We start from the raw sequence: 13,358 nt of genomic DNA on the forward strand, positions 1-13,358 counted from the left end.
GCCACTCGGCTTCTGGACCCTCTGGTTTTTCCTAGTCTAAGAAGAAATCCCAAGAAACTGCTTTGTATCCAGAACTTCATAAGACACTGTTTGAAAAGCTAGGGGCCAGACATGGTGTTAGAGTCCCACGGACATGGATTTGAACCTCCTCACTAGGTTATAGCTGTTTTTGGTAATGATAGCAAGGTAATTGCTAATTGACCAAGTGTTACAGGATTGGTACTTTATCATGGTAATCAATGTATTCTCCCCCAGAGTAAGAAAAAACAGAGTTTGGGTAAAGTTAGGGGTACGCTTGAGACCAGGAAGAGGACTCATCTTGTCCTCTGTTCCATCTACACCACGTAGCCATGATCACCTGCCTTTTCAGGAGGTCTATCAATATTTAATGTGTGGGTGTCAGTTGCTGTAATTGAGCGTTCTTCAGAACCAACTTGAATTAATCATATGCAGAAGGAGAGAAAATAAAATGCCCTTTTCTCAGAGCCTGGTTCCACTGGCAGCTTGGAAGCCTAGAAACCACAGTGAGAACTTCCTGCTGATGGAGGACCCGGAAAAGAAACTGAATCCGAAGAGCGACGACAAACCCAGAAAAGTGCGGTTTAAGATCTCCTCTTCCTACAGCGGCCGAGTGTTGAAGCAGGTGTTTGAGGATGGGCAGGAATTAGAGTCGCCCAAAGAGGAATACCCTCACAGTTTTCTCCAGGAGGCCCTTGAGCCAATGGATGGTGTCTATGGGTCAGGGGAAGCCCCCAAGCCTCAGCTGTATTCCCCTAAGCTGACTGCTCAAAGGATCAGCGTGTTTAGAGACGGCAGTGCCTACTCTCTGGCGGGCAGCCAGCCTCTGTTCAATGACTACAAGGCGAATGACCATAAGGTTGGTATTGTGTGAGGTTATGGGCTTTTAGGGTAGCCTCCTTGAAATATGTCTAGCGAAATGCCAAGGTGCTTCAAGATAAGCATCTCTCTCAAGTTCAGCTACCGGCCAGAGCTGTAGGTGCATCAAATGGGGAGCCGTTATTAGACTAATATTTCTTGGACAAAAATAACACGCGGGTTGACTACTCATTGGAAAGTGTGACGAGCATAGGCAGCGTTCAAATTCCATCCAGGGTAATACACTGTAATTGGGTCTTTGGCTGAGTTTCCTTCGTGTGTAAATTAAATAGAGGTGCAGCGGTTTTCGAGTTGCCAGCCTGTCGTTTTGGAGAATTATGCAGCAGTAGGTCATTCCGTTTCCTGAAAGAATTGAATATTTGAAGGTACCCATTTTGCTCCAGCCAATTACTCTGCTGTATTTTATCCATGTCTTGTTTTTTTTCCCTCCTTATCACCTTCCTACTGCCTGCTTTTTAAAATTGTCGGTCTATTTATTTAGTTTTGCCTTCCCAGTGCTCATTAATACGAACACTAGGTAGCTGGAATCCTGGGAAGAAATGGTGAAAAGCAAATCAAACAGAGGAAGTGTTTCTTGGGGAAGAAGTTTGAACTAAGAGTTCAATGACGCAGACTCTTCCTGCAGGTTTCCTTAGCTTCTCTGGAACGAGGGATAATCAGAAGCCCCCTGAGGGACTCTATTTTAAGCTAAGACAACATGGAAATTACTTAGTAATTTCCAGACTCTTAGAAGATGGGTTTGTGCTCACGGGAGTGGAAGTATGAATGGTGTTTTTCTTAAAGAGCACCTATGTGTAATGTATTTAAGTTACTAGTGATAACTATAACATGATTTATCTTCATCTTGGGAGGTTTTTTTCAGATAATTATTTTAAATCATTTTTAGTGTTCATTTCCCAAGAAAATAGGTATTGCAGGCAAATGTGTTGGACTTGCTGATATTGGCAAAAAGATAATTGTAATGTCCACAGTTATCAAAACCAATAGCAGGTTTCATTTTTGTATGAAGGGGCTGAGAATGGAAATCCCTCATGTTAGTAGGATGTTTTATGCGTTATAAAGTGTGCTGCTATGGATTGTCTTCTTCTCTGTCCGTCATAGTCTTGTCTTTACCTCATTCTCAAGGAAAAAGGCAAGGTATGGTCATTTCTATTTTGTGAAGGAGGAAAATTATGTGCCAAGTTGATTAAAGGCCACACATCACTGTAGGGACCTAAGGTGTTGAGTCAGAATAGGGATATTGATTTCCTGATTTTCCATACTTTAATCTCTATATCATGTTCCTTTTCAACAAACAAGATCATTACATAATAATGATGGTGGGGATGATGTTCATGATATTGCTATTTGTTTGTGTCCTAGGCACTTAGCTATGTTTTCTGCTTAAAATAGGCCTTTGTAACTGTATCTTATTTGGTAGCTGAGAGTTAATAAAGGCATAGTTCATAAAAGCCATGATAGATAATTTAAGCTACTTCATAACTCAGATGCCGACTTCGGCACATGTAAGAATGATTTGACGTAGATTTACAAAGCAGGATTAAAACAGAAATATTCCAGAGGTCATGTTGAAAGTTGAGTTCCTGTTGGGGCTCGTTATTCCTTGCTTTCTCTGTGTTTCCACCAATGACCACATCCCACTGTCATCAAGCTCTAAGTGTGGCAGTGTGGCAGGGACCAAAAACGGATCTGTGCAGCCCGCCTACTAAAAAAGTTCAGGATGGTATTCATGAAAAGCAAGGAAACAAAATCTGGAGCTTCATTGACTTCCCAACAGTAGATGGAGTTGTAAATTGACCCCTCATAAATACTGCCTATGACAGCATGATGGGTTGCAGTTAAGTGCAGTGATTCACTTAAGCATTTGGAACTCAGACAGGTATTTGTACACCACTGTTCACAGAAATTCACCATCAATTAGAGGTGGAAACAACTTGAATATTCATCAGTTTGTGAATGGCTACACAAGAAGTGGTGTGTACACATAATGGAATATTACAACACCTTAGGAAATTTTGATATGCTTCAACATGGATGAAGCTTGAACACATTAGGCCAAATGAAATAAGCCACGTACAACCAGGGAGACCTGTACCATTGCAGCGACACGATGTATGGGGTCCAAATCAATGGAGACAGAAAGCGGATGGTTGTTGTCAGGCTGGGGTAGAGGAGAAGATGTTACTCTTTATGGATTCAGCATTTCAGTTTGGGACGATACAGTTCTGAAGATAAATGTTGTACAACAATGTAAATTTCAGGGAACTCTATGCCAATTAATGGTTAGACGAGTAATCTGTCTGTTATGTGTATTGTAATGATAAAAACAAAACATGGGCTCTGATGTGTGAATTTGGGCAAACTCACTTTCTTAAGCCCCAACGGCATCATCTTGGCCTGAGAATGACTAAAGTGCCTTCCTTAGGAGGGCCATTAAGATGATTAAAATAGATAATTCCTGCAAAGTGCCTGGCGCCCAATATATGTTTAGCAAATGGTACCTATTATTGCAGTGATGAACAAATTCTTAAGGAAATGTTGAATCTACCTTTTATTTTATGTCATGGGTAAAAAAAAAGGTGGTGATAGGTAATAAAAGCACGTTAAGGAATTAAAACTCACTGAAATGTGTAGGGTTCATGAAATTGTGGACAGGGAAAGGAAGGAGGTGACATTTACTGAACATTTACAGATTTATATGTATTAAATGGTCTCATAATATTTCAATGAGAAAGAAAATTTCAAATTGGGAAAACAGATGGTTACAGGATTTACAGATTAAAATAACCTGCCCATCTAACAAAATTGTCAAATAACATTTGAATAAAATTTGGATTGGGTTTCCCCGACTCCTAATCCCATTAAATTTCTAGTATCTAACAACGCTTCTCTGTATTCATTAGTGTCTGGATAACCATTTCTAGGCATGTGGCTACAGAAACCGGAATGTGTCCAGATACTTTCCTATGTACGCTGCCATTCTAGACTGTGTGCAAAAGGCTAAAAGATTCTTGGCTCCAGCTAGTCCTCTATCCTACAAGAGTGGGTCTTCCTCACAGGCAACTAGATGTAACCAGACCTTGTAAACTACAGTTACACCCAGGGAGTTTTGCTCTGGCTAGCAAGAGGACTGAAATTAAACACACGTTCAGAATGATTGGGGCCCTTCATCTTTGGAGTAAAAGTATTTGCTATCTTACATGTTGACCGGTTTGGGGGCAGGGGTTGAAGCAGATGGTCATCCATTCCTTGAGCACAGTGAGAGTTGTCTTCAAGAGAAGAAACTGAAAGAAAAAGAGTCCTGGGTATGAGGAAACTTCCTGGTAACTGAACCGTTTTGGCTATTACAGGAAGTAGAAACAGAACCTTCCAAAAGTACCACCATCCTTATCTCCCGATGTCAGAAACTGATAGTCCAGAGTGTGAAATGGGAATCCAGTGTGCATAAAACAAAAGGAAATGGAATCGGATCCCCTGAAGAGGGAGAAAAGAAGGCCAGACAGGAAGCCTGTGGCTTAAGTAATCATTGAAAAACCCCACGGCTGTTTACTGGAGTCTGAATATTGACATCTTGTTCATGTTAGATTCCAACTGAATACCTAAATATGAGAATGTTTAACTCTGGCATCATCTAAACAGGCTGGGTTTATACAATTCTAGAACCAGGAAAAATATTTCATGCTGGGGTGTTTGGCTGTACAGCGTAAGTGTGCATACACTATTGAAAAATAGTTTTTAATAACAGCAGCAATGACGCCCACACTTGCATATTATCAACAGCTTTTGCAAACCCCACTTTTCTGTATCTTTCCTATCATCTTCCATCCTCAGAAGATGATATCATCTTTCGTTACTAGAGTGAAAGTATGTAACCAGTTGGAGAAGGGCCCTGGAGCTTGGCATCAACCCCCATTTTTGAGCAGGAGTTGGAGACAGGATCTTTCTGTTCAGCCTTGGCTGTCCTAGAACTCGCTCTGTAGACCAGGCTTTCTGGAACTCACAGAGATCAGCCTGCCTCTGCCTCCAGAGTGCTGGGATTAGAGGCGTGCACCACCATGCCCAGCTAGCATTAGCCCTTATGTTGCTGAACTTGACGATGTTGGAAGTTCCTAGCAGGGAGACTTTATAAGAGGTGGCAGAACCCAGGAGTTTCAGCACATTTGTGGAAGTACTCTTGCATTTAAGTAACTAGCTACCAGCTGGACGTCAAGGCCCATGCAGATGACCAAAATGGAGTGTATCAGAGTACACGACTGCACTGTGTCTTGTAACTAGTGGACACCAGAACTGGAATCCAAGGCTGTTTCGCTCCCAGCTGTGCAACTGGGCAAAGCTTGTGTGTTCCTGGTCAAGTGGTCCCTGAGTGGTTACTCTTCCTTTGTCTTTCCCTCTCTTGGTCCTTCTCCTCCTCCTCTTCCACTTTCTCCTTCTCCTCTTCTTCCTCTCCCCTTTCTTCTCCTTTGTCTTCTCAGTCTTGGACATTCTGAGCCCTAGGCCTCACATGTGCTAGGCAATCTCTCTGTCATTGAGCTACAGTCTTACAACCCTGTCTTTCATCTAGCTTCTTCAGTGAGCTATAGTAGTGTCTTTTTGTTTTTGTTTTTTTATGAGCAAAGCATTAGGTAACACATGGTAAACCCATAGAAAGAGACATTAATTATTAACAATGAATGTTTAGAAGTATATTCATACAAGTATTTCATATTATTTGAATAACAAAAATGGATTATGACAGGGTATATTCACTGATGTATCTTTTTGTAATTTGATGTATATATTTTGATATATATGATTATAGAGATATATTTGGAGAGAAAAGAATGCTTGTCAATTGTGTATATAGGTGTTAAGAATATGGGAGTTTGGAGAACAGGCATGGTGATACATGCCTTTAAAATCAACACTTGCCATCAGATGCACATGGATCTTGATGAGTTTGAGGTTGGCCTGGTTTACACAGTGAGTTTCAGGTACCAAGGCTACACAGTGAGACCCTGAAAGAAGGAAGAAAAGAGATAAAGAAAGGAAACAAAGAATGTGGGCTTTAGGGACTGAAGAGTTGTCTCAGTGTTTCAAAACACTTGCTGCTCCTGCAGAGGCACCAAGTTCAGTTGCCAGCATCCACATGGTGCTCACAAGCATCCATAACTCCAGTTCTAGGATATCCAACGTCCTCATCTGACCTCTGCAGGTACCAAGCATCTATGAAGGGCACACACACACACACACACACACACACACACACACTCACACATGTGTGTGTATGTATGTATGTAAGCAAAACACTCATACACAGAAAGTAAAAAGAATGAATCTAAAACTTCTGAAAAGGTATAAGGTTTGAGTGCCAGCCACAAGGTTTGAGTGCCAGCCACAGTTTCCAAGTCACTCTGTCACCGTAGTGAGGTTCTTGACCCCATTGAGACTTAGTCTGCACCTGTAGAGAATGGAAATCATACCATATCCTCCACAGGGATGGTTGGTAGGGAACTGTTGTCAGTAAAATGCTTAGCATGATGCCTGACACACAGTGTTCGGCAAGTGGTATGTGCTAATATTATTTAAGCATAGACAAATAGAGAAATATTCAAATGAGACAAAAGAATACCTTTGCATGTACCCAGCTTTGCACTGGCTGTCCTGGGGGACAGTGGGAACAGATGCTCTGGAACCAAGGGACTCTTCTTACTTTCAGAAAGAATGAACGAACCTTGGAAAGAAGCCTTGGGGTGGGATGAGCCACAGTTTGGGTGGGTGCAAAACCCTTCTCTCCTATTGGGAAGGGCATTGGGCAGCTTCTGCCACCCTGCGTTTGGTGACTGCTGACACCCACTCTCTGTTTCTCTAGCCTCCACCGATTATAGATTTTGGGAAGATAATCATCTACACGAACAACCTGAAAATCATCCGGACCCCAATGGACAAAAGGGACTTCATGAGGAGAATGCTCCAGAAGGAAGCAGTTGCTGAGGAGGAGGCTCTGATGAGCACAGGAGAAAACGATGGTGACAGGGAGCAAAATGACAGTCCCCTGCCGGAGACGGAAGGCACATTTCTCCATAATCAGCACACACAGGTGTGTCAGCGCCACTGTTTCCCCCCAGGCTGGCCCTGCAGCAGTGGCCTGCCCATTGTTCTGCTCCTGCAATACCTCCCGAAACATTTTTGAATAACAACACTTACAATATTTGCTAAAGTGTGAGGGAATTTTAACACCTATTGGCTTACAATGGCGTTTTGCTAATATAAAATCACACTTATTTTATTATATATAATATAGTATTATATTAATGACTAGACATTCACATTTTAAATATTTATAATCTTTAATTTTTTTTGGATGACTTCTTTTCGCATCTGATTAGGAATCCATTGCTTTTCTTGTGAGTTGTGGCTTTATGAACCCTGGGTTTTAGAGTTGGGGACAGATCAGCTCTGTTCTATTTTATTTATTGATTTTTCTGAGATAGGGTCTATAGCTCAGGCTGTCCTCAAACTCTTAACATAGCTGAGGATGATTTTGAACTTCTGATCCTTCTGCCTCTACCTTCGGAGTGCTGACATCATAGGTAGATGTGCTGATACACTAGGCTCACGTGGTGCTGGACATTGAACCCAGGGCTTCCTGCAAGCTAGTCAAGCACTCTACCAATCAACCTACATCCCCAGTTCTGCCTTTTTCTTTTATGGGTTCACTTGTGCCTCTGTTATTGGTCCACAACTTAGTCCGCAATCAGTGAAGATTCTGTAAAGTCTTGAGTCAGTTTGAAGGTTTGGGTGACTTGAAACTGATTCCATTTGTAAACCCACAAGCCTAGGCACCTGTGGACTGCAATATACTGAGTTTTTGTAGTCTACTGAAAGTGAACAATTGAGCCGTATGTTGCTGTCAGCACTGACCGCCACACTCCAGGGTCCCTTGTATGCAAGTTTGTTTCTGTGGAACTCACTCTAATATCTCATGAGGTGGACTGGAAAATGGAAGAAGGGCTTTGGGGACCTGAATGATGTCCCTGCGCTGAGAGGACTGAGGTGAAGAGAATGAGGAAGTCATAGCCATCTCTGAGCGATGACTTTAGGCCAAGGTGCCAAGCATTTCTACTCTCGTTTCTCTGTCTTACACGACAACCTAGCTCTCCACCTTCCTTAAAATCTCTCTTCTCTCTTTCTCTCCTGGCCCATCCACTCCACCGGAACATTAGCCTCTTTCTTGGACTTCAAAAAAAGGCTCCTGAAATTTGGCTCACATCCACCCTTTGAACTGATTTCACACCCAATGTGGCACTTTTGAAATGAGAATCTTTGTTTCTGCCACACCCTTCCTAGCCCTTTCAATGATGCTCTACTGCTTGGGATAAGACCAAATCTCTTTATGTGTTTTAGAAAGCCCTGGGTTGCCTGGCTAGTGTTAGCCCCTCTGGTTTTATCTGATACACATCTCTTGTGCCCTTGCTCCCTCTCCTCCCTCTACTGCCCATCTGTCCATCTGTCCATCTCTCATAGGTTCTTTCCACTCTCTTGCCAGAGGCAGATCCCTTCCTCAAAGCAGTGGTCCCCAGGTCTTCTGTTCTCTTGCCTTTAGCTCCTGGTATCTCAGTGGAGGTTCCATCCCTCAGAGGGCTCTCGACGGCTCCCGTGGGGATGACACACTCAGAATCAACCCATCAGGACTTGGCGCGCCTCTTCAACTTTACTTTCTTGTTTGTGATTCTGTGGTTAAGATTTGCTTATACCTACCAGGATTTGATCTCCACAAAGAAAGAAGCTGTGTTCATGGTGAATGCAATATTGCAGTTCCCAGGTTCAAAAAAAAATATAACAACAACAAATAAACAAAGCCTGGCACATAACTGATGCTCAGTCAGTATTGTCTGTGGTGGGAAACATAATGAAATTTGGAACCAAGCGTCAGCTGGTAAGAAACACGCCACTGTTGCTTCTCTCGTCTTCTACAAGAAAAAGTCTGTAGAACCCAGCATGGCGGCAGGTGATAGCCTGGACATTGTAAACATCACTTTTCTTCTGTATAAATCTTTAGTTCCATTTTATTTCTCTTATTGAGTTGTAACTTGGGGGGAACACTCTCCCTCCCCCCACACAGTAAGAAATAGGCAGGCGCAGGTCACTCCATAGCCCTGAAAGAAAAGGCAATGGTGGCAGGTTCCAGGTGATAATTACTTTTCAATTCAGTTTCAAGGAATCCAGATTTGTTTTCTTCTGTAGTGTTGTAAACAGGGGCAGAGTTGTGTGGCAGAAGGTTGCCGGGAAAGGTTACACTTCCCTTGTCTGTTCTTTAAACTCTGGTTTAAATTACTATTTGTTTGTTCGATCCCTTGTGCAATGAATGCCCAGACAAGTTTTATTCTAAAAGAAAGGGTCAAAGAACATCAAGGTAACCCTTCTGGCTAAGGGGCACTTTGCTCTGCTGTTTGTAACTGGGAAGAGAGAGCCCCATGAAACAGTAGGGCAAGGCAGAAAGTTGGGCCACCTTGAACCTCTATCAGCTCTAAAGCAAAGGAGAAGAATAAAGGAATCGAGCCCCAGAGACATTTGCAAGGGGAGGATTCTGGCTCCATGCTTGGTGAGACTGTCCCTGTAAACCCTTGGGCACTTTAATGCTCCATGAGGCGATCTCATCTTTGAGGTAGAAAGATAAGATAATAACAACAGTAATAGCTACTGATTTCCGAAGGCCCACGAGAGACAGCTACCATTCTCAGTGTTTGTCCATGCAATAGTTCGTATCCTTCTCGTGAAGACCCCTTGGAGCGTGTATTTACCAACAGTCTTCTCTTCCACTAGGGAAGCTGAGACTCAAGTAACTCACTAGAGGTCACTAGAGACAGCAGTCCAATTAGGTCCATACCAATGTTATGATCACAACCACTGCAGACTCTGGCTTTGTGCTGGTCATTGTCTGCAGAGCTGTGCAAGCCTGCATGTCTGAAGGAAGCAACAGAAGCAGCCTTTTTCTTGGTCATAGAGTGACAAAGAGTGACCAGAGAAGAAAATGCATTGAGAGGATCTGTTTGGGTCTTGATCCTAAACCATGCTATGCAGCTATATTTTATCCCTGGTGCTAAATATTTTGAGAAGAATTTTAAGGAGAAGGTTCCTCTGATTCCTGTGCTTGCCCTTAGGGCTCTTTCCCTTTGGTTCAGCCTTGTCCAGACCCCATGCCATAGTTGTTGCTTTATCTTGTGTTTTATTTTGTCATGTTTGGTTGTTATCGCCTAGAAGCCTGTTCTTTTCTAATGAGAGACAGAAAGGGAGTGGATTCAGCAGGGAGGGGAGGAACTGGGAGGAGTAGAGGGAGAGGAAACTGTATCAGGATATATTGTAAGAGAAAAAGAATCTATTTCCAATGAAAGGGAAAAAAAGAAAAAAAAAGAGGGTTTCTCAGACATGCTTATTTTTGTGTAGTGGTAGATCAGCATGTGAACAAGTATTGTGCCAGGCACTACTCTAATATTGTTGTTGTTGTTGTTGTTGTTATTATTATTATTATCATCTAACTGTGTCTCTGGATGTCTGGGGGGTGCTGATGAAGCAACTGTAAGGTTCCTGTCATCGACTCAGGAGGGGTCAGTGGAATGGGACACTTGCTGGTTGGGGGTAGCCCTGCGTGGGGCTCCTGAAAAGGAAGAGTGGGTGGGTAAGTCTGTCTGGAAGGAACTGAGCAGCAGACATCTGGAAACAGGTGGAAGTGGGCAGGGCTGTGTAGACACGTCTAAGGACAAGAACCTGAAACTCCCAGAAAGAGGAGAGGTGTAGATTAAAAAAAAAAAGTAGATCATCTGAGGTCACTTCCTGAATTATGTGGTTTCAGAAGGAGGGCAATTATCTGTTGAAAGGGTTTTCCAAGCTGTGTTCCCTAAGATGGCCAGGATGACAGGCAACTCAACCGGAATGGCTTGAGTGGAGAAAGCTTCTCACAAGAATGGGTGTTGTACCCAGAGTTGGTGCACCTGGGCTCGGAACCTAGGCGTGGGAGAACCTGAGATGGGTGTGAAAGGCCCTTCAGAAGGTGAACTGGACTGGGCTCCTTAGTAAATTCACCTGGCAGTGGTCTGGTTTGCAGCCCGCTCCTGGGGAGATTCTGCTTATAAAGAGTGTGAAATTGTTCATTTCTGTGAGATGTCTCAGACATCTTGGCTCAAGACATAGTCGAGGGGCGTTTTCTGGAGACAGGAGACTGTGGGCTGAGGAGGAAACTGATTTTTACAGGGAGCTTGGGATATGGAAGAGGAGAGGAGTCTGTGATTGCACGTGCTGTCTCACTTAATATTCCAGGACTGGGAGGGGGGGCATTTCCTGCGTGTCCTGCCTGTTTTCTCAGTAGTGAGACCGAGCAGGAGAGGCTGAGCGAAGGTCCCGCTGTGCTGTCCTCTTCAGACATCCGCTTCCATTCTAGTCCATTGGCTCCACAGCCCTGAGCTTGTGTTTTTATGGAGAACTCTCACTATGTATCCATACATGGTTTTGATCTAATCCACTTCCCATTCCCTTCCCTTCAACACGCACCCCCCCTTGCAACTTTCCCTCCCTACTTCATAATCTTTTCCTCTTAAAGAAAAATCTTTGAGTCGACTTAGTGCTACCTATAAGTGCACAGGTGTAGGACCGTCTACCAGAACACAGGTTACCACTCCGGGGTCGAACCCCTGAAGAAAATTGAGTCTTCCTCGGCCGGCAGTCATCAGTTGCCAGTAACGTCTCCCGTGGGAGTGGAACTTCGTAAGCCTTTGCCCTGTCTGTCACAGACTGGGGCTTTAATCACTAGGCCTTACACAGTTCTCAAAGAGAATAAAATAGTAGAAGAGCTCAGATCTAATCCATTCACTCACCCAGCCTCCCAGTGAGAAAACATCCATCCCTTCCTGAGCACCTGGTATTGGAGGGCCACAATGAATGGTTGTATGAACAATCTGAGGGGCATGGAGTCTGGTGCTCAGTCCTAAGGGATCAAAATCTGCCTCCTCTTCTTCCAGGCTATGTGTCTGACATTACCAGGTCTGCTCAGTATGGCATTTTCCTAGCGCCCTGGGTGAAGGTATGCCCTGGGCTATTGGGGGGGGGGGTGCCATGCACGAGACACAGGAAACCCTTAGGGAAGGAAGCTCCTGGTTTCTTTGAGCACCCACTAAGGTTTGTCACATGGGCTTGTCCCTCTGTCTGGCAGAGGGAAAAGTCACATCTGGCCTTTATTGAGCTTCCATCAGATGGGAACAAGGATGATCAAAAGCAGAAAGTTGAAGAACATCGGATGCGGGGGCAGACGATATCGCGGTCCTGATGTTCAGCTGAGAAATCCTCTCTGGTCCAATTGCTGTTCTGTGTCCTGGCCGTTTCCCCAGGAGTGTTTATTAGAAACAGTTTCTACAGTTCTGCTCCAGTCTTTGCCAAGGCCTAGCACTGTTTTGATTTCTGTGAAAAGGGTGGGCTTGAATCGCTGATCTAACTGAAGCCTGACTTGTCCCTTGCAGGATGGGTTGGTCCCTGAGGACAGCTGTCTCCACTGCCAGGGGTCCGGCATTGCCACCTGTTCTCTGTGCCACGGCAGCAAGTTCTCAATGCTGGCTAACAGATTCAAGGAGTCCTATCGAGCCCTCAGGTGCCCTGCCTGCAATGAGAATGGCCTGCAACCTTGCCGAATTTGCAGCCCATAGACGGTAGCCCCGGTTCTCACATCTCCTTTTATTACACCCTCACGTGTGCTCTCCTAATAAACCATCCCCCTTTCTTCTGCTTCTCCCAGAAAAGGAGCTACTGCAGCTGCACTCGCTCCTAACACTAGCAGATCTCAAATTATTTGATGACATTTTGTAAAGCGGGTAACATCTCTACATGGGTCTAAGTAATGGGGGCATTTTTGAATTAGAATCGGCTTTGAAACTGGTTCTAAAATTATCCTTTCAGGAACACGTGCATGCATCTCACTTGATTTAGCTCAGTCTTCCCCCCGCATCAGTGAACAAATAAATAAATGTACACTTCAGGCAGTAGGTTGAAGTCATTTTCCGGGCTGAGGGTTATTTTGCAAAATTATGTGGTGAGAAAGGAATAAAGAAGTGGATTTCCAATGGACCAAATTCCTGTTGCTTGTCATGCATCTGAAATTGTCATTGGTCAAATTGAATTCTAATGAAGCAGAAGGGGGAAGATACAGCCAACACCAATGGTCCTGGCAGGCCTCTGCAAGCAAAACAGTATGCTCATTCCAGAGACAGGTGAGATGAGGAGGCCCTCTTGCATCTGCTCCTGCACTAGCTAGGCAGGCAGAGAGCTCACTCCTGTTCAGGTGAGGATGGTCTATGATCTTTCTGTGTGCCTTTAACTGGTGAGGTTATAAAGCGACACCAAACCTATTTATGATAAATTGGTGCTTGAGCACATATTTGTGATAAGAATTCTGCCAGCTCCTCACTAAATTACCAAAAACACGGGTCTATTTTAGGACT

At 43.9% G+C, this 13,358-nt stretch overlaps 1 protein-coding gene across 1 annotated transcript; it reads left to right on the forward strand.

Moving 5' to 3' along the window:
* Positions 1 to 541: 541 nt before the first annotated feature.
* Positions 542 to 12,566, forward strand: Grxcr2 (glutaredoxin and cysteine rich domain containing 2). Its single transcript, XM_038317553.1, has 3 exons — positions 542 to 877; positions 6,746 to 6,973; positions 12,384 to 12,566. Exons 1-3 carry the CDS (start codon positions 542 to 544, stop codon positions 12,564 to 12,566), a joined length of 747 nt encoding a protein of 248 aa, XP_038173481.1.
* The last annotated feature ends 792 nt before the right edge of the window (positions 12,567 to 13,358 follow it).

This window comes from Arvicola amphibius, unplaced genomic scaffold (assembly GCF_903992535.2).
Source record: "Arvicola amphibius unplaced genomic scaffold, mArvAmp1.2, whole genome shotgun sequence".
In the NCBI taxonomy this organism is placed as follows: domain Eukaryota; kingdom Metazoa; phylum Chordata; class Mammalia; order Rodentia; family Cricetidae; genus Arvicola; species Arvicola amphibius.